The 16,356-nt window shown below is 45.3% G+C and overlaps 1 protein-coding gene across 1 annotated transcript; it reads left to right on the forward strand.

Annotated features, from left to right (window-relative positions):
* Window positions 1–700: 700 nt before the first annotated feature.
* On the forward strand, window positions 701–14,987 carry sparc (secreted protein, acidic, cysteine-rich (osteonectin)). The gene is made up of 10 exons (XM_085286862.1): window positions 701–793; window positions 8,954–9,019; window positions 9,325–9,378; window positions 10,520–10,607; window positions 11,298–11,419; window positions 11,834–11,954; window positions 13,410–13,543; window positions 13,861–14,009; window positions 14,102–14,250; window positions 14,388–14,987. Exons 2-10 carry the CDS (start codon window positions 8,963–8,965, stop codon window positions 14,414–14,416), a joined length of 903 nt encoding a protein of 300 aa, XP_085142988.1. The 5' UTR covers window positions 701–793; window positions 8,954–8,962; the 3' UTR covers window positions 14,417–14,987.
* Window positions 14,988–16,356: the final 1,369 nt, after the last annotated feature.

Consider the following 16,356-nt stretch of genomic DNA (forward strand, 5'->3'; position numbering starts at 1 on the left):
TTAAACAACCCGGGACACAGAGAGGCTTCCGGTGCAGGTGTACGCCAGCAGCCATCAGTGACCATCACCAACCAGACACGCACTTATAATAATAATAAATACCATATACCCAAATACTGGACAGCTATGGTTAGCACTGTTGCCTGAGTTCTATGTCACATGCATGTTCTCTCCATGTTTGTGTTTCCTCCCACAGCCAAAAGGACTGAATGCATGTACCAGTGGCTGTCTGTGCCAATGGCTGTCTCTCTGTGTTAGCCCTGATTGGTCAAATTGTGTACGTTGCCTCTCGCCCTATGGTAACAGGGATAGGCTCCATCATGAATCAGCTGCTGGGACTGGGAGGGTTATCCTGATCTTATTGCTGCACAAAGTGCAAATGCTCAGCTAATCAATGTGTGCCCATCTTCCATATACAGTCTGTAGGTGGACTACGTCAATCCAGATGTTTAAAGTATTTTGTATTTGATGATTTTCTTCAGAGTTACCAAAATGTTTTTTATGTCTTTGATCTTTCTAACAGTAATAAGTAACGACACAGGTCACGTGTTTCTTCTCGTGTCATCGCTGCTCTCCAGTCTTCATTTATCCTCCAGCCACTGCGTAAGGGTTAACATCACAGACCCGCCCACAGGCGGTGGGGGAGGCTGTGATGGACCAAAGGGGGGGGGCTGTATCCAGGCTGGGACGTCCCATTGGAAATGAGCTGTGCGTAAAGCAGTACTGGAGTTAGATCGTCGGGGTCCCGCACACAGCTGACTTCTCTTCTGGTGTTCTTCTCTGAAAGCTGAAGGTAAGCGCTCTGCCTCCGACTCGTACAGACACATTTACACTTTTAGATGCAGTGAAACGTTTCTGCTGTTAGAGCTCTGTCAGTTGGAGTGACGGCTTTACGCAGAAGGGCTCTGCTTTGACACTTTTCCTCACACACTTATCACAAACACAGATGTCCGTTTTAACTTCAGCACATTCAACAGCTGGTACTTTTTTTCTGTTCCACTTTGTTGAATTTTGCTTTTAAAGGCAGGACTGTGGTCTGAGAGCAGCCACGGCTCCTTTGCCATTACTGCTCAATCACAGCCTGCAGGTGAACGAACTGAGAGCATTCAGACTGTGGAGCTATTGTGTGCCACATCGGCAATAAGAGGAGGGGGGCTGAGGGGGAGGAGGGATTCAGACCCTTTTTAATTGGACACTTTTGTTATTCTGATTCTCGATTTTCTGCTTTCCTCTCTTTGGTGAATTATTGTTTCTGTAAAAAACAATTATGTGGAAAAATGTGTGAAAATACAAAAACAAAGAGAGAAAGAAAATCGGACGAGGAGGAGGTGAAGCTGTGACAGATTCTAGTTTCTCCACAGTTTCCTCCTGACCCCCTCCCTGATTACTCTCATGTAAAGGAATGCAGGTTGCCATGGTGATCGGTTACCAGCTGTTTCTTTGAGTTAGTGCTGATCCATGGTGCAGCAGCTGGATTGTCATGGAGCTCCATAAAGATTTTCACAGTTTGGTTAGAACAGCCTGACTGGGCCCATAGAGCCGTGACCCCCACCCCAGATCCACCCAGCAGCCTGAGGATAAACTAGAGAGCTGCACAGCACATATGACCATCATGACTTCAAGAATCCAAAACTTATACTGTGATTTTACGTAAAAGTACAAATCAGTAGTTTAACATTAGTGGCACGTGAGCTCTCATAATGATGATGGCTCTGCCTTTGGTCCCTTTTTGTGGATGGCAACATTTCCTGGGAAGAAAAAAAGGTCAACAGAAGAGACGTTTATGTAATTTTGCACCCAGCAGTTTGTTTTTTGTTGCATGAGGAAAACTGAAAAAATAACTGAAGATCTACAGGAACTCTTTAACCACAGGAACCTTCGTGTAGTCACACCTGAGCTTTACTGGACGATACTTTTCAGATATGCACAGATTAAATGAAACTTTAACTCAAACTGAGTTGAGTTTTTATATCTTTAGAAAATCTTGGGTTATTTCATTGCTCGCTGCTGTCTAAGGAAATGTGCTCAGTCCTTTCTTCTTGTGTCACACTCGGTTACATGTGTCTCAGTAAAATGTCTCCAGTCTCGTTTTGTGTGTTCGTCACACCTGTTGAGGATTTGTCCGAGATTTCTGTGGAAAGGCTGAAGCACAATGTGCCAGCATTAGTATGAGAGAAGTGCAGACACAGCGTCTCTGTTAATTGTTGAGGTGGCAGGTCTGGACCGGAGTGGAAGGTGGAGGAGGAGGTGGTGGAGGAGGGGCTGGAGCTGAGGATGCTGTGAAAAGCCAGCTTGGCAATCTCTAGAAAAACACTAATCCCCAGAAAGGAAGGAGGGATTGTGCTACTGTCTGTGCTCAGCGCGGAGAAGAAAAATCTGGAGTTCAATGTGAGGAAGAAGGACGCGAGGAAGGAGACAGAGAAGGAGACATAAAAGTAAAAGAATAAAGAAATATGAGAACACACCAACAGACTAACAAGTCCTGCTGCTTAGAGGGAAAAGTCTCTTCAGAGTTCAGTCTGAGGTGTGACTGATTCATCGGTTTAAAGAAGCACTTCAGTCGAGGCGTGCTGACTTCTCAGTTGAATTTATACAACTTAAATCACCACAGCAGTCACCTCAAGGCGCTCAATATGGTGAGGTAAAGGCCAGACAATAATACAGGGAAAACCCCGGCAATCACACGACCTCCAATGAGGAAACGCTTGGCGAGCGTGGGAAGGAAAAACTCCCTTTAAACAGGAAGAAACCTCTAGCAGAAACAGGCTCAGGGAGGGGCTGCGACTGCCTTGGGGTGAGGGAAGGAAGAGCGGAAGTGTGAGAGGGGCTGCTCTGACTGACAGGCTGAGGGACGCTGCCATCAGTGAGCGGTATACTCCCTGTCTCTTGGAATTGTTTTGGTTAGCAGAGCAGTCGCCCTCTGGTGGACATTAGAGAAACTGCAAATCAAATCAAATCACTTTTATTGTCACATCACATGTGCAGGTACATTGGTACAGTACATGTGAGTGAAATTCTTGTGTGCGAGCTTCAAAAGCAACAGAGTTGTGCAAAATACAATAATGTAAACAAGCAAAATACAAGAATGGCTACATCTGAAACTAATAAATATATGTACAATATATAATAGTATATGCATTTCTGGATGTGTATACTAAATATTTTTCTACGTGTGTGTGTGTGTACACATATTTTACAAATTAAATAGAGTAAACAATAAATAAAATACCGGTATATAAAAATATACAGAGTTGAGCAGGTGATACAGAGCAGGTGTCAGACCTGAACGCTACCACCATCTTTTATGCTGTCTGAGGTTTTAGCTCAGATTTAGCTTTATAGCCAGGGTAAGCCAGCCAGAAAGACACCTCACCGGAGTTAATGTTAGCTTACTTCCACGGTTATCTAAGGCTAATGTAGATAGCTAACTGATATGAGTGGATCAGGTATTTCAATGTCTGACTTCAGGTCAAGCTACGAGCAACTTTCTGTTGTCTGGTGTTTTATCCAATCAGAGTAAAGCTGTAAGAGTGAACATTAAATCATTAAAAGTTTATTAAAAGTTACATTTGTGTGTGATTACATCTGCTTTATTCTTATCATCTTCCAAAACCTTAAAAAGAATATAAATAATATTGAAGTAAAGGGTCTGTGACCACCATACCGAGCACATAAAGTCAGGATCTCCTGGTTTCCTGCTGTGTGTGTTGGATGAAGTGAAAGCGGCAGCAAATGTAGTTCAGTGTTACAAAAGTGGCCGAGATGAAAGCGAAGAGCGCTTAAAGCCGGCCTGCCCAGTGACGGAGCAGCGTGTTCCCTCTGATCTGTAGATATGAAGATTGGTGATATTATTTTACCTCAAATTACAGCAATCAAAGAGAAGAATATCAAAGATAAAATTATGAAGGGAAGGAGAGAAGGATGAAATAGAGTCAAACAGGTCATGTGGCGAGGGACTCGGGTTACAAACATCCGGACTTTTTCCACTCGAGTTCTCCTTCATTCTTCTCTTTGTGCTCAGCGGTGCAGGTGAATGGGACGCTGTGAAAACTGCTCTTTGTTCAGGCAGGTCGCTGGGAGGTCCCTGTACTCCCTGGAAACCAGATTCATCAGGTGTGAGCTCGGACTGAAGAAAGAAACCGCTGCAGCAGGCTGTGAAGATTAAACCTGAAGTAATGCAAGAATCTGTAATGAAGCAATCCACAAAGAGTTAATGTCAGCAGCTTATATTCAATAAGTGAAGATTTGGTTAATTTAGAGAGATTCTGGTAAGGAAACAGTCCTACTGGTCCAGGTTGCAGTGAGATTTGATGCATATTCAGGAAAAACTACTTACCTCATCCATCCAAAGACATGCAGCCCATCTCACATTAGGTGTGTGATGAATTAAAAAATCAACGCTTTTTTATGGGATTCTGAAGGTCCTAATGGAAAAGTAACATCTGCTATGGGCCAGGGGTCACGTGGTGGATGTTAAGAGGTCAGAAAAGTGGATGCTCTCCATGTCACCTCATATATCCCTCTAGGACATGTTCTGCTCATTTCCACTGACGAAAACTGGAAACCATCAGTGACTCAGTGACTGCTGCTGCAGATTCTGTTGGGTTTGCAGCATCAGCCACGTCTTCTGTCCTCAATTAAATCTGTAGTGTTGTTGTTTTCATTTCAGCTACTTAGAAAGCAGATTGTTTAAAGTCGTTAAAGTTCGAATCATAATCTTTCTTCTCTGAACCAAACACGAAGGAGGAGTACGGGCTCAGACTGTGGTCATAAATATTTTGTATTTGTAAATAAGACTGCATCGTTGTGAACTGAGCTTTGTGACCTTGTAAACCAAAATATCTGAAAACTTTATAGAGTTGAATGAATTTTATGAAGATGGAGGACAGCGAACACATGTTCGATAAAAGATGAAAGGGTATAGTTGTGGTATACCAATGGTCAGAAATACCATTATTACTTTAGTATTACTTTAACACAAAGTCGCACTGCGCTACAGAAGCGCCGTCGCCATCCTCCATCTTCAAAATGTTTTACCTTTCTGGGACCTGAAGCTCAGTGAAGCGCCCCTCCTACAGTTAAACCCATCTGCTCTCTGATTGGATTATTACATTTGTGATTGACATGACATTGATCAATCAGCTGACAGGAAGAAAAATTCATACTTGCAACTCGAGTTTTATGTGTAGGTTTTTGTAGACAAACTTTAACAAAAAAATTTGTAACTCATCAGTGTGATTTACAAGAAAAAAATCTGAGCCCATAGAGGAGACCCTCCAGTTTTCCTCTAACAGCCTGACTCAGGGTCTGCACTGATCTTTTACTTCCTGTCAGTCCTGTTCACTCGTCACAGACGGCTCAGCAAGGCTTTACGGCACACTCGGATTTCTGCCACCTGTTTGATGGACGGGTCTTTTGGAGCGGGGGTGGGAGACAGTGGTGCCAAAGGTCAAAGGGCAAACGCTGGAAGCCATCACAGAGGAATCTTTCCTTGAGGCGTCCGTCTCGATGGAAGAGAGGTTCTTCTTGTAGAGTTGAAGAAGTTATTGAGAAGCCAGCAGATTGAAGGAAACCGCTGTAGCTCACACTGAGCGAAGACCTTAGAAGCGAGATGATCTGAGGGCCATGCCGAGGCAGGAGAGTCAAAGTTAGGATGCGTCTGTGTTTTGCGTGCATCATGAATGCTGACCTTCCTCGTTCTGAACAGCGTGTGTGTCTGCAGAGCACATCACACACAGAGGAAACCGCTGTTCATTCTCAGTGTTTGCTTTGCACAGCTGTTTGTCTGCAGACGCACTGCGACAGGTTGTTTATCCAGGCCCGCCAACCTGCCCATTATGACACCAAGGAGAAGAAGAAAGAACCTGTGTGAATCTGCTCTCTTTGAAGGCCTGCTGGGAGAGGAGCAGCTGCAGAGGGAAATGTCTGCATCACTGGAAGATCCAGCTTGGGCTGTTTACGCTCGCTTACCCAGCTGAAATCCACTGGTGGGGAGGGAGAAAGGCCCCTTTATGAGCCTCAAGTTTCCCTTTTAGCCTCACCGTGTTTGATTATGTGAGCGGCTTTCCAAATAAAATAATTTGTTTTGCTGTTACATCAGCATGTCCGGCCTCCCCTTTCCCGCCGAGCCAAGCCCAGTGGCTCTCTGGCCAAACGAGAATAAGTAAAAGCGATGGGAACACCACGTCCCTCCAAATCAAACACTCGCTTTCCTGCTTATTTTCTCTTCTTGCTGCGATGACACTCAGCCCAGACACTCTGCTTACGATGTGTCAGAGGCCCTTACTTATGTCCCGTCTGCAGAACATCTTTTTTTCTTTCTTTTCAAAAGGTGCAGAGAAGTGCCTTTGTGCAGGTCATTCTCCGACTGCTGCCAGCTCTTCTGTAATTTTCCACATCTGAGCTGCTTATGACTTCTTAGCCTTCTGAAACAGAGGACACCTCTGTGCCGGTCCTGCCTGGACTCTGAGCTTAGAGCAAATGATCTTTTATAGCTGCAGAAGCAACGAGCAACTCTACACATCAGAATTATTCTCCTTTTCCTAATACGACCCAATCCATGTCAGGATTTGACCCTAAGGGATGCAGTGCTTAACCCCCGTTAGACTTCAGGCCAAAGGAAACAGATTTCATCTTCTGAAACAGAAACAGGAAGTGATATCTGTTAACTCACCCACCAACTTAAAGGTTTTTCAGGCCTCCATCAACAGCAGTGATAATCAGAGCAAGCTCAGGTTCTTAAATAAATCCAGAGGACAGCATCAATTTGAACCACATGGAAACGTTTAAAGAACAAAAGAAAGTTGTTGCTATGATTCCAGACAAGTAGGAAAGCAAAACGATAAGAATTAGAACCATTTTTTCTTTGTGATTTATTTATTTATTAAATATATTTCTTCTGCATGACCAACATGTAATAATAAAAAACTAAACTAAATAAAGAAAGCCCTGCTAAAAGTCCATTTCCCTCTTGGCCAGCTTCAGGAAGCCTACAGACGGGCAGCAGCAGGACTTTGTGACTTTACATGAATGTGTGCACTTATATGCTGATACATTACCACCCTGTATCAGCTGATAGAAACCGGTGGGAGTAGAAGGAAATCTGGTTCCTTAAAGCTGCAAATTTAACCAAAAATCAACGTCTGTCCTTCCTAACGAGCACTGCTGTGAGCATTTGGAGCCGATCGCAGACAAACGCCAATCCCCGGACTCGTGTTTAGCCTGAAGGTTCTTCAAACAGATTTACTCTTTTCTGCATGTGTCGCAAAACGTCGCTCGACTCAGCCTCTTCGTGTCTACAGGCCTCGTGCTTTTCATCAGCCGGGCACGGTGTCAGCTTCAGTGTTTTCACAGTCACGCCATTCAGCTGCAGCTATCTTTGACATGCTGGGAGGTTTAAAGCTGCAGAGGAAGGAGGGATCATTCGTTTTTATTCAACTGTTGTTGGTTTCAAGCTGCTGCACTCTTATCCGAGGCGCAGGAATTCCAAGTATGCACAGCTCTGTTTGCTAAGTCTTATTATCCTTGCTGATCTCACGCAGCCTTTAAACTGTGTCCGCTCAAAACTGCAGATACTGCCTTGTGTTTTGGGGCGAATTCCATTTCTTTTCAAAATCCAGACACAATAACAGAGGGAGGAACTTTGATCTGTATGGTCTGCTCCTTCTCATATGTTTGATCTCACAGATTCTTCCCCTGATGTCTGGGAGAAGCTTGATGGAGGTGCAGGATGAGATAACTAGTAGACTGAGCAGCGCTGCGCTCTGTTGCAAACAAAGGAGGCTTTATTCAGTCCTGGAGACATGACACAAAGAGGAGACAGAAGCCGGGATGAGTTTCCAACAGTGGTTCCTTAGAGGAGACACAGAGAGTCTCTTTTCACAGGAAATATGCACTGTCTGTTATCTTTGACACACTCGGGGTGACAGAGCTTACTGCAGCATGTGCAGCACTAACACGCCAGCGTATCAAGCGTATTTTGGTAACTGCACAATGACCTCTCTTCGTGAAGGTGGCAGAAGGTGGTGGCACCGTCACCAGCACCTAATAAAGCTCCCAGCTGGTGTTGTGTTTGGTTCCACCTCTAAATACACACTTTGTCCTTACCAAAGGCGTTGCCACCGCAAACGCACAGACGCCAGCGTGTCGCTCCATAATCGAGCCTCTCTGTCGCTCGGGTGCGAGGACACGAGCAGCAGACACACCTTTAGGTTTCAGCACAGATCCTTCAAAATAAGTTGGTCAACTGATATTTGAATGAGTCCTCCTAAAACTCCAGCGAATCTGTTTCTGCAGGCCTCTCTCACATCCACGTCACCTCATGTCACTCTCAAGTGTTTCACAGGCGGGTGCCAAGTCCTGTCTCACCCTTTAAAAGACCCCAAGTCACATATCAGGGCCCTGTTATCACATATCTGTCATTAGGGTGTAAATGTGTGTTTAGCTGAGCTTAATTGAGGCTGGTCGATCCAAACACTGGCTGGTGCAAACGTTGCCTCAGGCTGCTGTGAGAGAGAGCGCACAAAGACCGGAGCCATTTCCACCCGAAGAGCATGACAACAGGCCGACCCGGCCTCGTACGGGGACCCCGGTTAGCATTCGGTCAGACTCCTGCAGCAGAGCAAACGCCTCTCAGAGGGAGAGATGGTTCTCAGAGCGTCACAGACCATCTGAACCCAGCGTGTCGGGAAACAAAGCAGACAGTGAGCGCTTCTGTTTGGGAATCTGGAGCGCTTCCATCAGCGTCAGAATCGTCCCACAGGCTTCTGTGGTCGTGAGAAGAACTGCAGGGCTCTCTGCCAGAGGCGCCATAGTTTACACTGATTCTAACAAGCGAAAGAAGAAGCAACAAAAACTCTGCTTTACTTTGAGTGAGCACTCACACAAAGCTGCGTACTTAATCAAGTGTCTGTGTGCGTTTTTGTCAGCTCATCATCTCTGTTTGTCTCCACAGACTTTGAAGATGAGGGTGTGGATCGTCTTCCTCCTTTGCCTGGCTGGCCACGCCAGGGCTGCTCCTGTAAGTCACACATGCCTGTAAGAGTGTGTGTGCGTGTGTAGATGTTTACGTCTCGATAGCATCTTCCTTTCTTTGTGTGACCTCTTTTCTTCTTTCCTCTGCTGTGACTTATCGTGTGTGCGTTTCTCTTCGACGTGTGTGTGTGTGTGTGTGTGTGTGTGTGTGTGTGTGTTTTCCTGATGGCCAGTTCCTCCCCTGTGAGTGTTTCTCTACTGTGTGTTTGTGTGGACGCACTCACGTGACTTCTATGAGCAGCCACAAGCATTTAATAATGTTTAATGTGTGTGTGTGTGTGTGTGTGTCAGGCTGATGAGGAGCCCATCGTGGAAGAGCCTGGGACTGAGGAGCCAGTTGTTGAGGTGAGTCCAGATGTTGATGTTCTTGCCGTCTGTGATCATCGTCCGTCACACAAACAGGAAGCTTCAGTTTCCATAAAACACTCCATAAGGATTCCTCTGTAGCCTTCGTGGATCTGTGAGAAACCCTGGGTGAAAGTCTGCAGAGGAATCCTCTGGCAGCGAGTGTAAGTGTGACCGTGATGTCTGTGGGAAACATTTGCTCTCCCGTATGTCTGGCCTCTGCGGCATATTTTCTGAGCCACGCAGCTGCTCGGAGATGATGCGATCTGCAGCGGAGCTTTAGGGTTCATCCGCAGCGTAGCCGAAGTTCGAGGCGTTTTTCCACTTGTGACTGCAGGAGAGACTGCTTCTGTGAAGAAATCCGTCCAGCAATAAAATCATCAACAAAAACTTGTTGTTTTTTGGTTGCTTTCTAAAAACATGAGCCCAAAGGACACAACGAAGTGTTTTTACAAAGAGCTGACACATGTTTGAGACATGTCAGAAAATAACCAAGATCAGCTTAATGAATCAGTCATCTGTGCTTCTGCTTTTGTTTCTGGGTCGTGACCTTCTTGCCTCGTCAAAGCTTTTAAAAAAAAGCCTGGGAGCTTCTGTTTCGTCCTTGAAGGCGTCTCAGGTTTTAAAGCAAATTCCACCCAAAACCGACACGCAGCGACTGAAGACGTGAAACGTCCGTGCTTTTGCCTTTTCAGGAAAGCGCCATGTCACACACGGCAGCGCCTATTCTTTCAGTTCCATCCGCTCAGGTTTCTTTCCGTGATATTCCAGAAACATTCCTGCAGCAGAGCATAGAGTCTTCATGAGAACGTTTTATGGTTTCCTGCTTCAGAGGTCCAGTGGGACCAAAGATCCCACAGCTGTTAATTTTAGCTGCTCAGGAAGCCATTACTCCACATGTGGCCCCAGCTGCGTGTTATTGTTGAATATTATGGTCTGGCTGCTCCCAGACTCTGTTTGGCCTTCAGGGAGGAACCTTCTTTAGCGGTGATGCTTCAGCTTGTTTTTCCCGTCTTCAGGAAACCAGACGTATTTAGGCGGTTTGGTTTAAGTGGACGTCAGGCAGAAATAGACCCGAACACAGCTCAGACCTCAATCTGAGCGCTTTATGATCTGATCTCTGACCTCTCGTGTCCTTCAGGAGACCGAAGTGGGGGCCAATCCAGTGCAGGTTGAGATCGGAGAGTTTGACGAGGCCATCGACATTATTGAGGATGTTGTCACTGAGAGTAAGTTCACAAACACACTCACTTCCAATCAAAACTTTAATGTCACAGTTAATGTCCTTCTGTCCCCTGATGGGTGGTAACGTGGACATGAAAGATGTTGAGATGCTGAAGTCAAAGCAGATGTTCCTGCAAACCTGCTGTAAACATTAGAATGAAGGATTTGATTTCACAGCATTTGTGGCTGTCTGAGTTTAGCAAAGCCTCAAACTGGCAACTCAAATGGCCGTAATGACAGACTCCCTCGCTCTGTAATTACACATTCCACCCACTTTAAGAGGCAGCTCAGCCTATGAGCTGCACACCCTCACTTAATAATGCACAGCAGGTCAGCTACGAGCCGCTGTGTTCTCACTGCAACAGCTGACAGCAATTTGGTGATTATTTGATGATTTGTATATATTGTGCTGCTCCTTATATCTTAACATATTGTATTGCTAATAGTCTAGTCTGTTTTTGTTTTTGTTTCTATTAATGTTACTGTACTGGAGCAACCGTAACTCTCATACTTTCCCTTAATAAAGTATTCTGATTCTGATTCTGACAACCAAAAAGGACAGAAGAGACGTAAAGAAGGAAAGATGGAAATGCAAAAATGATGCAGATCTGCCTTCTTTATGTCCACTTTAAATAAAAACTACATTTTGTCCCTTGAAGCTAAAACCTACTGTTTCACTTCTGTTTTCTCCACAGATGCCTGTCTGAACTACCACTGCAAGAAGGGCAAAGTGTGTGAGGTGGATGAGAGCAACACTCCCATGTGTGTGTGCCAGGACCCCTCTACCTGCCCACCGGTGGAAGGAGACTTTGAGCATGTGAGTTTAAAATCAGCCCGAGTGTTCCTGACCTGAGTGGTGTGACTGGCATCTGCGGCAGGAGCTGAAGCTGTGCAGCTCTGCGTGTTTCTGCATGAAGAGATTTTGTCCTCTCTGCAAGCAGAAAGAAGAGTTTTAGCATTAGGCCAACTGTAATCTGATTGGCCTGCAAGCAAAGCAGAGGAGCCACCGGTGGGCGGAGCTTCTCTATTAGGGCTATCTGGTGTCTGTGACATCACGCAAAGCAAAGAGTAGAAAAAAAAAAAAGAATTCCGAGCTTTTAGTTCAGTTTGTTTCAGGAAAATCATATTTTCAAACTAAAGGGCTGTTTTGGTCAGAAGCACACGTGTGAGGACTCGTCTGTCCCTGCAATGTCACTGCGTTGCAGACTGAGCTCTGCTTTCTCTCCTGCAGATTTGCGGCACTGACAACAAGACCTACGAGTCCTCCTGCCACTTCTTTGCCACCAAGTGCACCCTGGAGGGAACCAAGAAGGGCCACAAGCTGCACCTCGACTACATCGGCTCCTGCAAACGTGAGCTCTCACACTCTGCATGGAACCGTTCAGGCAATGATCCATTATGGCAGGGTATAAAAACACATGATCTGCAGACCATGCAGAGATTTTCCTCTATTCATGAGGACTCAGATTAACAGACTAACACGTTGTGTTCTCTGGATGCAGGTCTTTAGCACAGTCTGAACTTGGCTTCACAGATTTGTCCAGTTAAACAAAGTTTTAAATCAGAAATGGAAACAAACTGTTTGTTTCCATTTCTGATTTAAACGGTCCTGAATCAGCATGCAAGTATTTTAGATGGTATCAGTGAGCATTAAGTAAGCTCACAGCGCGGCTAAGTGGAGTGCCAGAGGTTTCTTCCTGTTAAAAGGGAGTTTTTCCTTCCCACTGTTGCCAAAGTGCTTGCTCATAGGGGGTCATATGATTGTTGGGTTTTTCTCTGTATGTATTAATGTAGGGTCTATCTTACAATATAAAGCACCTTGAGGCGACTGTTGTTGTAATTTGGCGCTATATAAATAAAACTGAATCGAGGAGGACGCTATCTCCTTTAATCTGAGTGGATACAGCAGGAATTGAAGCGCTGAGCCTTCGGGTGGTCTCGAGTGAGTCTGAGTCACTGAGTAAAGGACGGGATGGAGGGCGTGCTGCCTCCACCCTGGTCACACCCAAACGTTAATGTTGGCTTCGGGGAAAAAGCCTCTTTAATCACGTGTAAAGCACTTAATTATTTGAACCTGTTTGCAGCATTTAAACTAATTCTAGAAGATCTGAAGGATGAGCTGCAAACCTCCAATAACGCACAGAAACAAAGATGAAACTGAGATAGGAATTATATCTGTGGATGCATGAGGACAAAAAGGAGTTTGAAGTGGCTCTGCAGTAAAAGGAGTGCAGCTTTTCTGAGATTTCAGGGAGAACCTCTCCTAAACAACTCGACTGGAATTTTATCTCATCTGGATTTCCAGCTCATGAATTTGGATATTCTTGTATCGCTGCTCCCATCTTTTGTTTCGACATAGTGCGTTTTGGTTTCTTCCTGTTTCTGTTTTTTGGTTCGGTGTTGATGGTTCAGACATATCTGAAGTTTAGTTCCCAGTCAGTTCCCCTGCCTCCTCCCCGGCGTGCCAATAGGCTGAGCTCAGGTGTGTCAGAGCACGCTAGTGATTGATGGGTGGGTCTGACTGTGGCTGTGGCTCGGCGGCGTTCAGACGTGTCCCAACACGCGAGCTATAGAACACGATACACAAGCTCAGCGCGAGGAGAAGTGTTTGGGCTCCAGGGTTTAAATGGAGATCACGGCACTGTTCAGTACACCAAAGTACACCTGGGTGTAGCCGTCACTTCTAACCCTGCATCATCAATGTTTGAAACACTCATGCTTTGATTTCCAGCATCACAGACGTTTGTGCAGGTGTAGAGCCCAGCAGTCAGTGTGAGTCTGTGTCTGATGGTGCTTTTGTCTTGCAGTCATCGAGCCCTGTCTGGACAGCGAGCTGACAGAGTTCCCGCTGCGTATGAGGGACTGGCTGAAGAACGTTCTGGTGACGCTGTACGAGCGCGACGAGGACAACAACCTGCTGACCGAGAAGCAGAAGCTCAGGGTGAGAACAGACCGGCTTGTTGATCTGTCCTTTATTCTGTTCACAATAAACTGTCATCATTTTAGACGGCAGTCACAGACACAAATGTTTCAGGTTTCATGATGAAACGTAAGTTTAAAGAAGTGTCTTTAAGCACATTTGTGCTTCGAGTGCTTTGAAATGCGGTTGAACAGTTTGAGGATTTAACCTCAGCCTGAGGAAATAAGTAGTAAACCTACAAACATGATAAAACAGAAAAAAGCTTTCAGGCTCTTTATTGTTGCACGTCTGCCACTTCCAACATGACCCGACGTGAACTCCTCCGTCCGACGTTTCAGGTGAAGAAGATCTACGAGAACGAGAAGAGGCTTCAGGCCGGTGATCACTCCCTGGACCTGCTCGCCCACGACTTCGAGAAGAACTACAACATGTACATCTTCCCCGTCCACTGGCAGTTCGGCCAGCTTGACCAGCACCCCGTCGACGGGTATGTAGGGGTCATGGGGAGGGGGAGATGATGCTGCGTCTCACCAACTAAAGGCCAAACTTATCCTTGCTGTCCTGTTTGTTTGCTTCCAGATATCTGACCCACACAGAGCTCGCCCCTCTGCGCGCGCCTCTCATTCCCATGGAGCATTGCACCACCCGCTTCTTTGAGCAGTGCGATGCTGACGCTGACAAATACATCGCCCTGGAGGAGTGGGCCACCTGCTTTGGCCTCAAGGACCGTGAGTACCGAACACCTGACAAATCTAATACGATCCCTCGGACTGTGGGACAGAGTTTTTGGGTGGGTAGGGCGTGACCCGACGAGCTCACTGTTCTGACCGTGTCCTCTCTGTGTTTCTCGTCTTTGTGTTTGCAGAGGATGTGGACAAAGATCTCATCATCTGAGTCGCTCTGACCCGCAGCAGCAGTATGATGTCTCTTATTCGCTACTAACGGGAAAAGGTGCTGATCCCTAAGTTAAACAAACAAATGACAGTAACGGTGCTAATTGCATTTCTATTTTTTATTTCTCAAATAACGGTCTTTCCTACCTATACCACTAAAATCAATTAGAAGAGAGAAATGTGCACAGCCTGTACTAACCCGATGTGTTCACGGATCTTTGGATCGTCCACGTGTGGAACAAAAAGCTCCTGTAAAAAACAAAAGACCTCTGATGTAAATCTACGTGCTGCCAGTGTTGTATTCATGCTGCCATGTGTTCGGGGCTTTAATTGGAGATGGCTTTGAAGTGTTGTGAGCGGACAAAGCTGTAAATTGACAATAAAGTTTGGAAATAAATGCTCCCTCTGCTTGCTTCCTACTAAAATGAGCTGTTTAGTTTTTGCACTCTTTCGGTGGTGGACTCTCTTTTTTTTTTGTCATTTGATGTATTTTGGTTTTTGATCTTATGACTACTGCTACACCAGTACATTGAAAGCAATAAAGAGGATATATTGTTATGACGAGGGGAAAATCTCGCAGGCTGAGAGTTTTTCTCATGTTTCTACTGACGCTGAGAGCCGGAGCGATCTCTTATCCATGAATAAAAAACTATGAAAAGATCTGAACATCTCTGCATGCGTTCGTATCTGCATTTCTTTCTCCCGTTCTCTGGAGCTTTTACTAAAGCCATCTGTTTATGGGCACGTTTTTGGGAGAAGGACGTCCTCTGTGGTGTCTCCTAACTCCACCTTTATCAGCTTTAAATACTCTGATTCCCAATTACACCCCCCTCTTTTTAAAAAAAAAAATTTTTTTTTTACAGTCTTCCCTTTGCCCCCGATGCAGTAAATAGTTTAAACTTTTTCACCACCACTATGAGTAGTGTGGAGGATTAGTAGAGTGGAGGAGATCCCAGTCCCTCTGGCGATGAACAACTTTTAGCCAAAACGTTGCAGCGCATGATGCAAATGACCTGAAGCCCTAAGAATCAGAGCTGCCAGCTGTGAAGTGGAAGAAGAAGAAAAACAGACGGTCCAGGATTAGGCACATGCAAAGTCTGTATAAAAAAGATGGCTATAGCAGCTATAGTGGGAGCATTACCGCTTTGACCATACCGCCATTTCCACCGTCTCCACCATCTCCATCTTGGCGGCAGAAAGACCTGGATGTGATGACATCGTGCATCGTGCTCATTGGCTACTCACCTGTGACTGACAAGTCGTGAGTGAGCGGTTTGATGTCACAGTTAATAAAGTCTGATTAGGATTTTCAAAACAGGCTACATTTTTTTATTCAGTGGGACCCAAAACAGTCTACAGGGGTCACAAAGCTGAAACCACAGCTATCGCTCCCTGGTGGCTTTCATCATGCATCAAAGGTTGGTGCCGAGTATCAGGTAGATATTTTTGGAGAACCACAGAAACAGCTGGATTTTACAATATTTATTCAGTATCTCCAATTTAATCCAGCTGTGGGTTACGTGTGCACCGAAGGCCTTTTTACTGTGATTTCACTCAAAAGTTGTCTTATTTTCTCAAAAACAAACAAAACTTTTTTGAAAGTGTGACTTCTTCAGCTGTAAATATTATTGTTAGACAAGGTGAACGTCTGAAATGATCCAATGATATTGAATCTCCAGACGGAAACCTTCTGATTTAACATTTGCAGGGTTTGTGTTGTATTTTTCCTACAGCTGGTATCATATCAAAGCCACATGAGGACCACAACTTTATTAACAATTATTTGACATAAAAGCTGAAAATGAGACTAAAATTGAGAAATCACTGTGAAAATGCAGACGATTACAGGCCTCTCTTTAGACTGCACTCATTAAAACACAGGAGTGAGCTCGGAGCGTGAGTGCACGACTTGCAGCTGCGTGCCTGCTGACTGTGCAAAGC

The sequence above is a fragment of the Mchenga conophoros genome, linkage group LG2 (assembly GCF_057382185.1).
Source record: "Mchenga conophoros isolate Kocher_MC1m ecotype Shallow Benthic linkage group LG2, M_conophoros_male_GT1.1, whole genome shotgun sequence".
NCBI lineage: Eukaryota > Metazoa > Chordata > Actinopteri > Cichliformes > Cichlidae > Mchenga > Mchenga conophoros.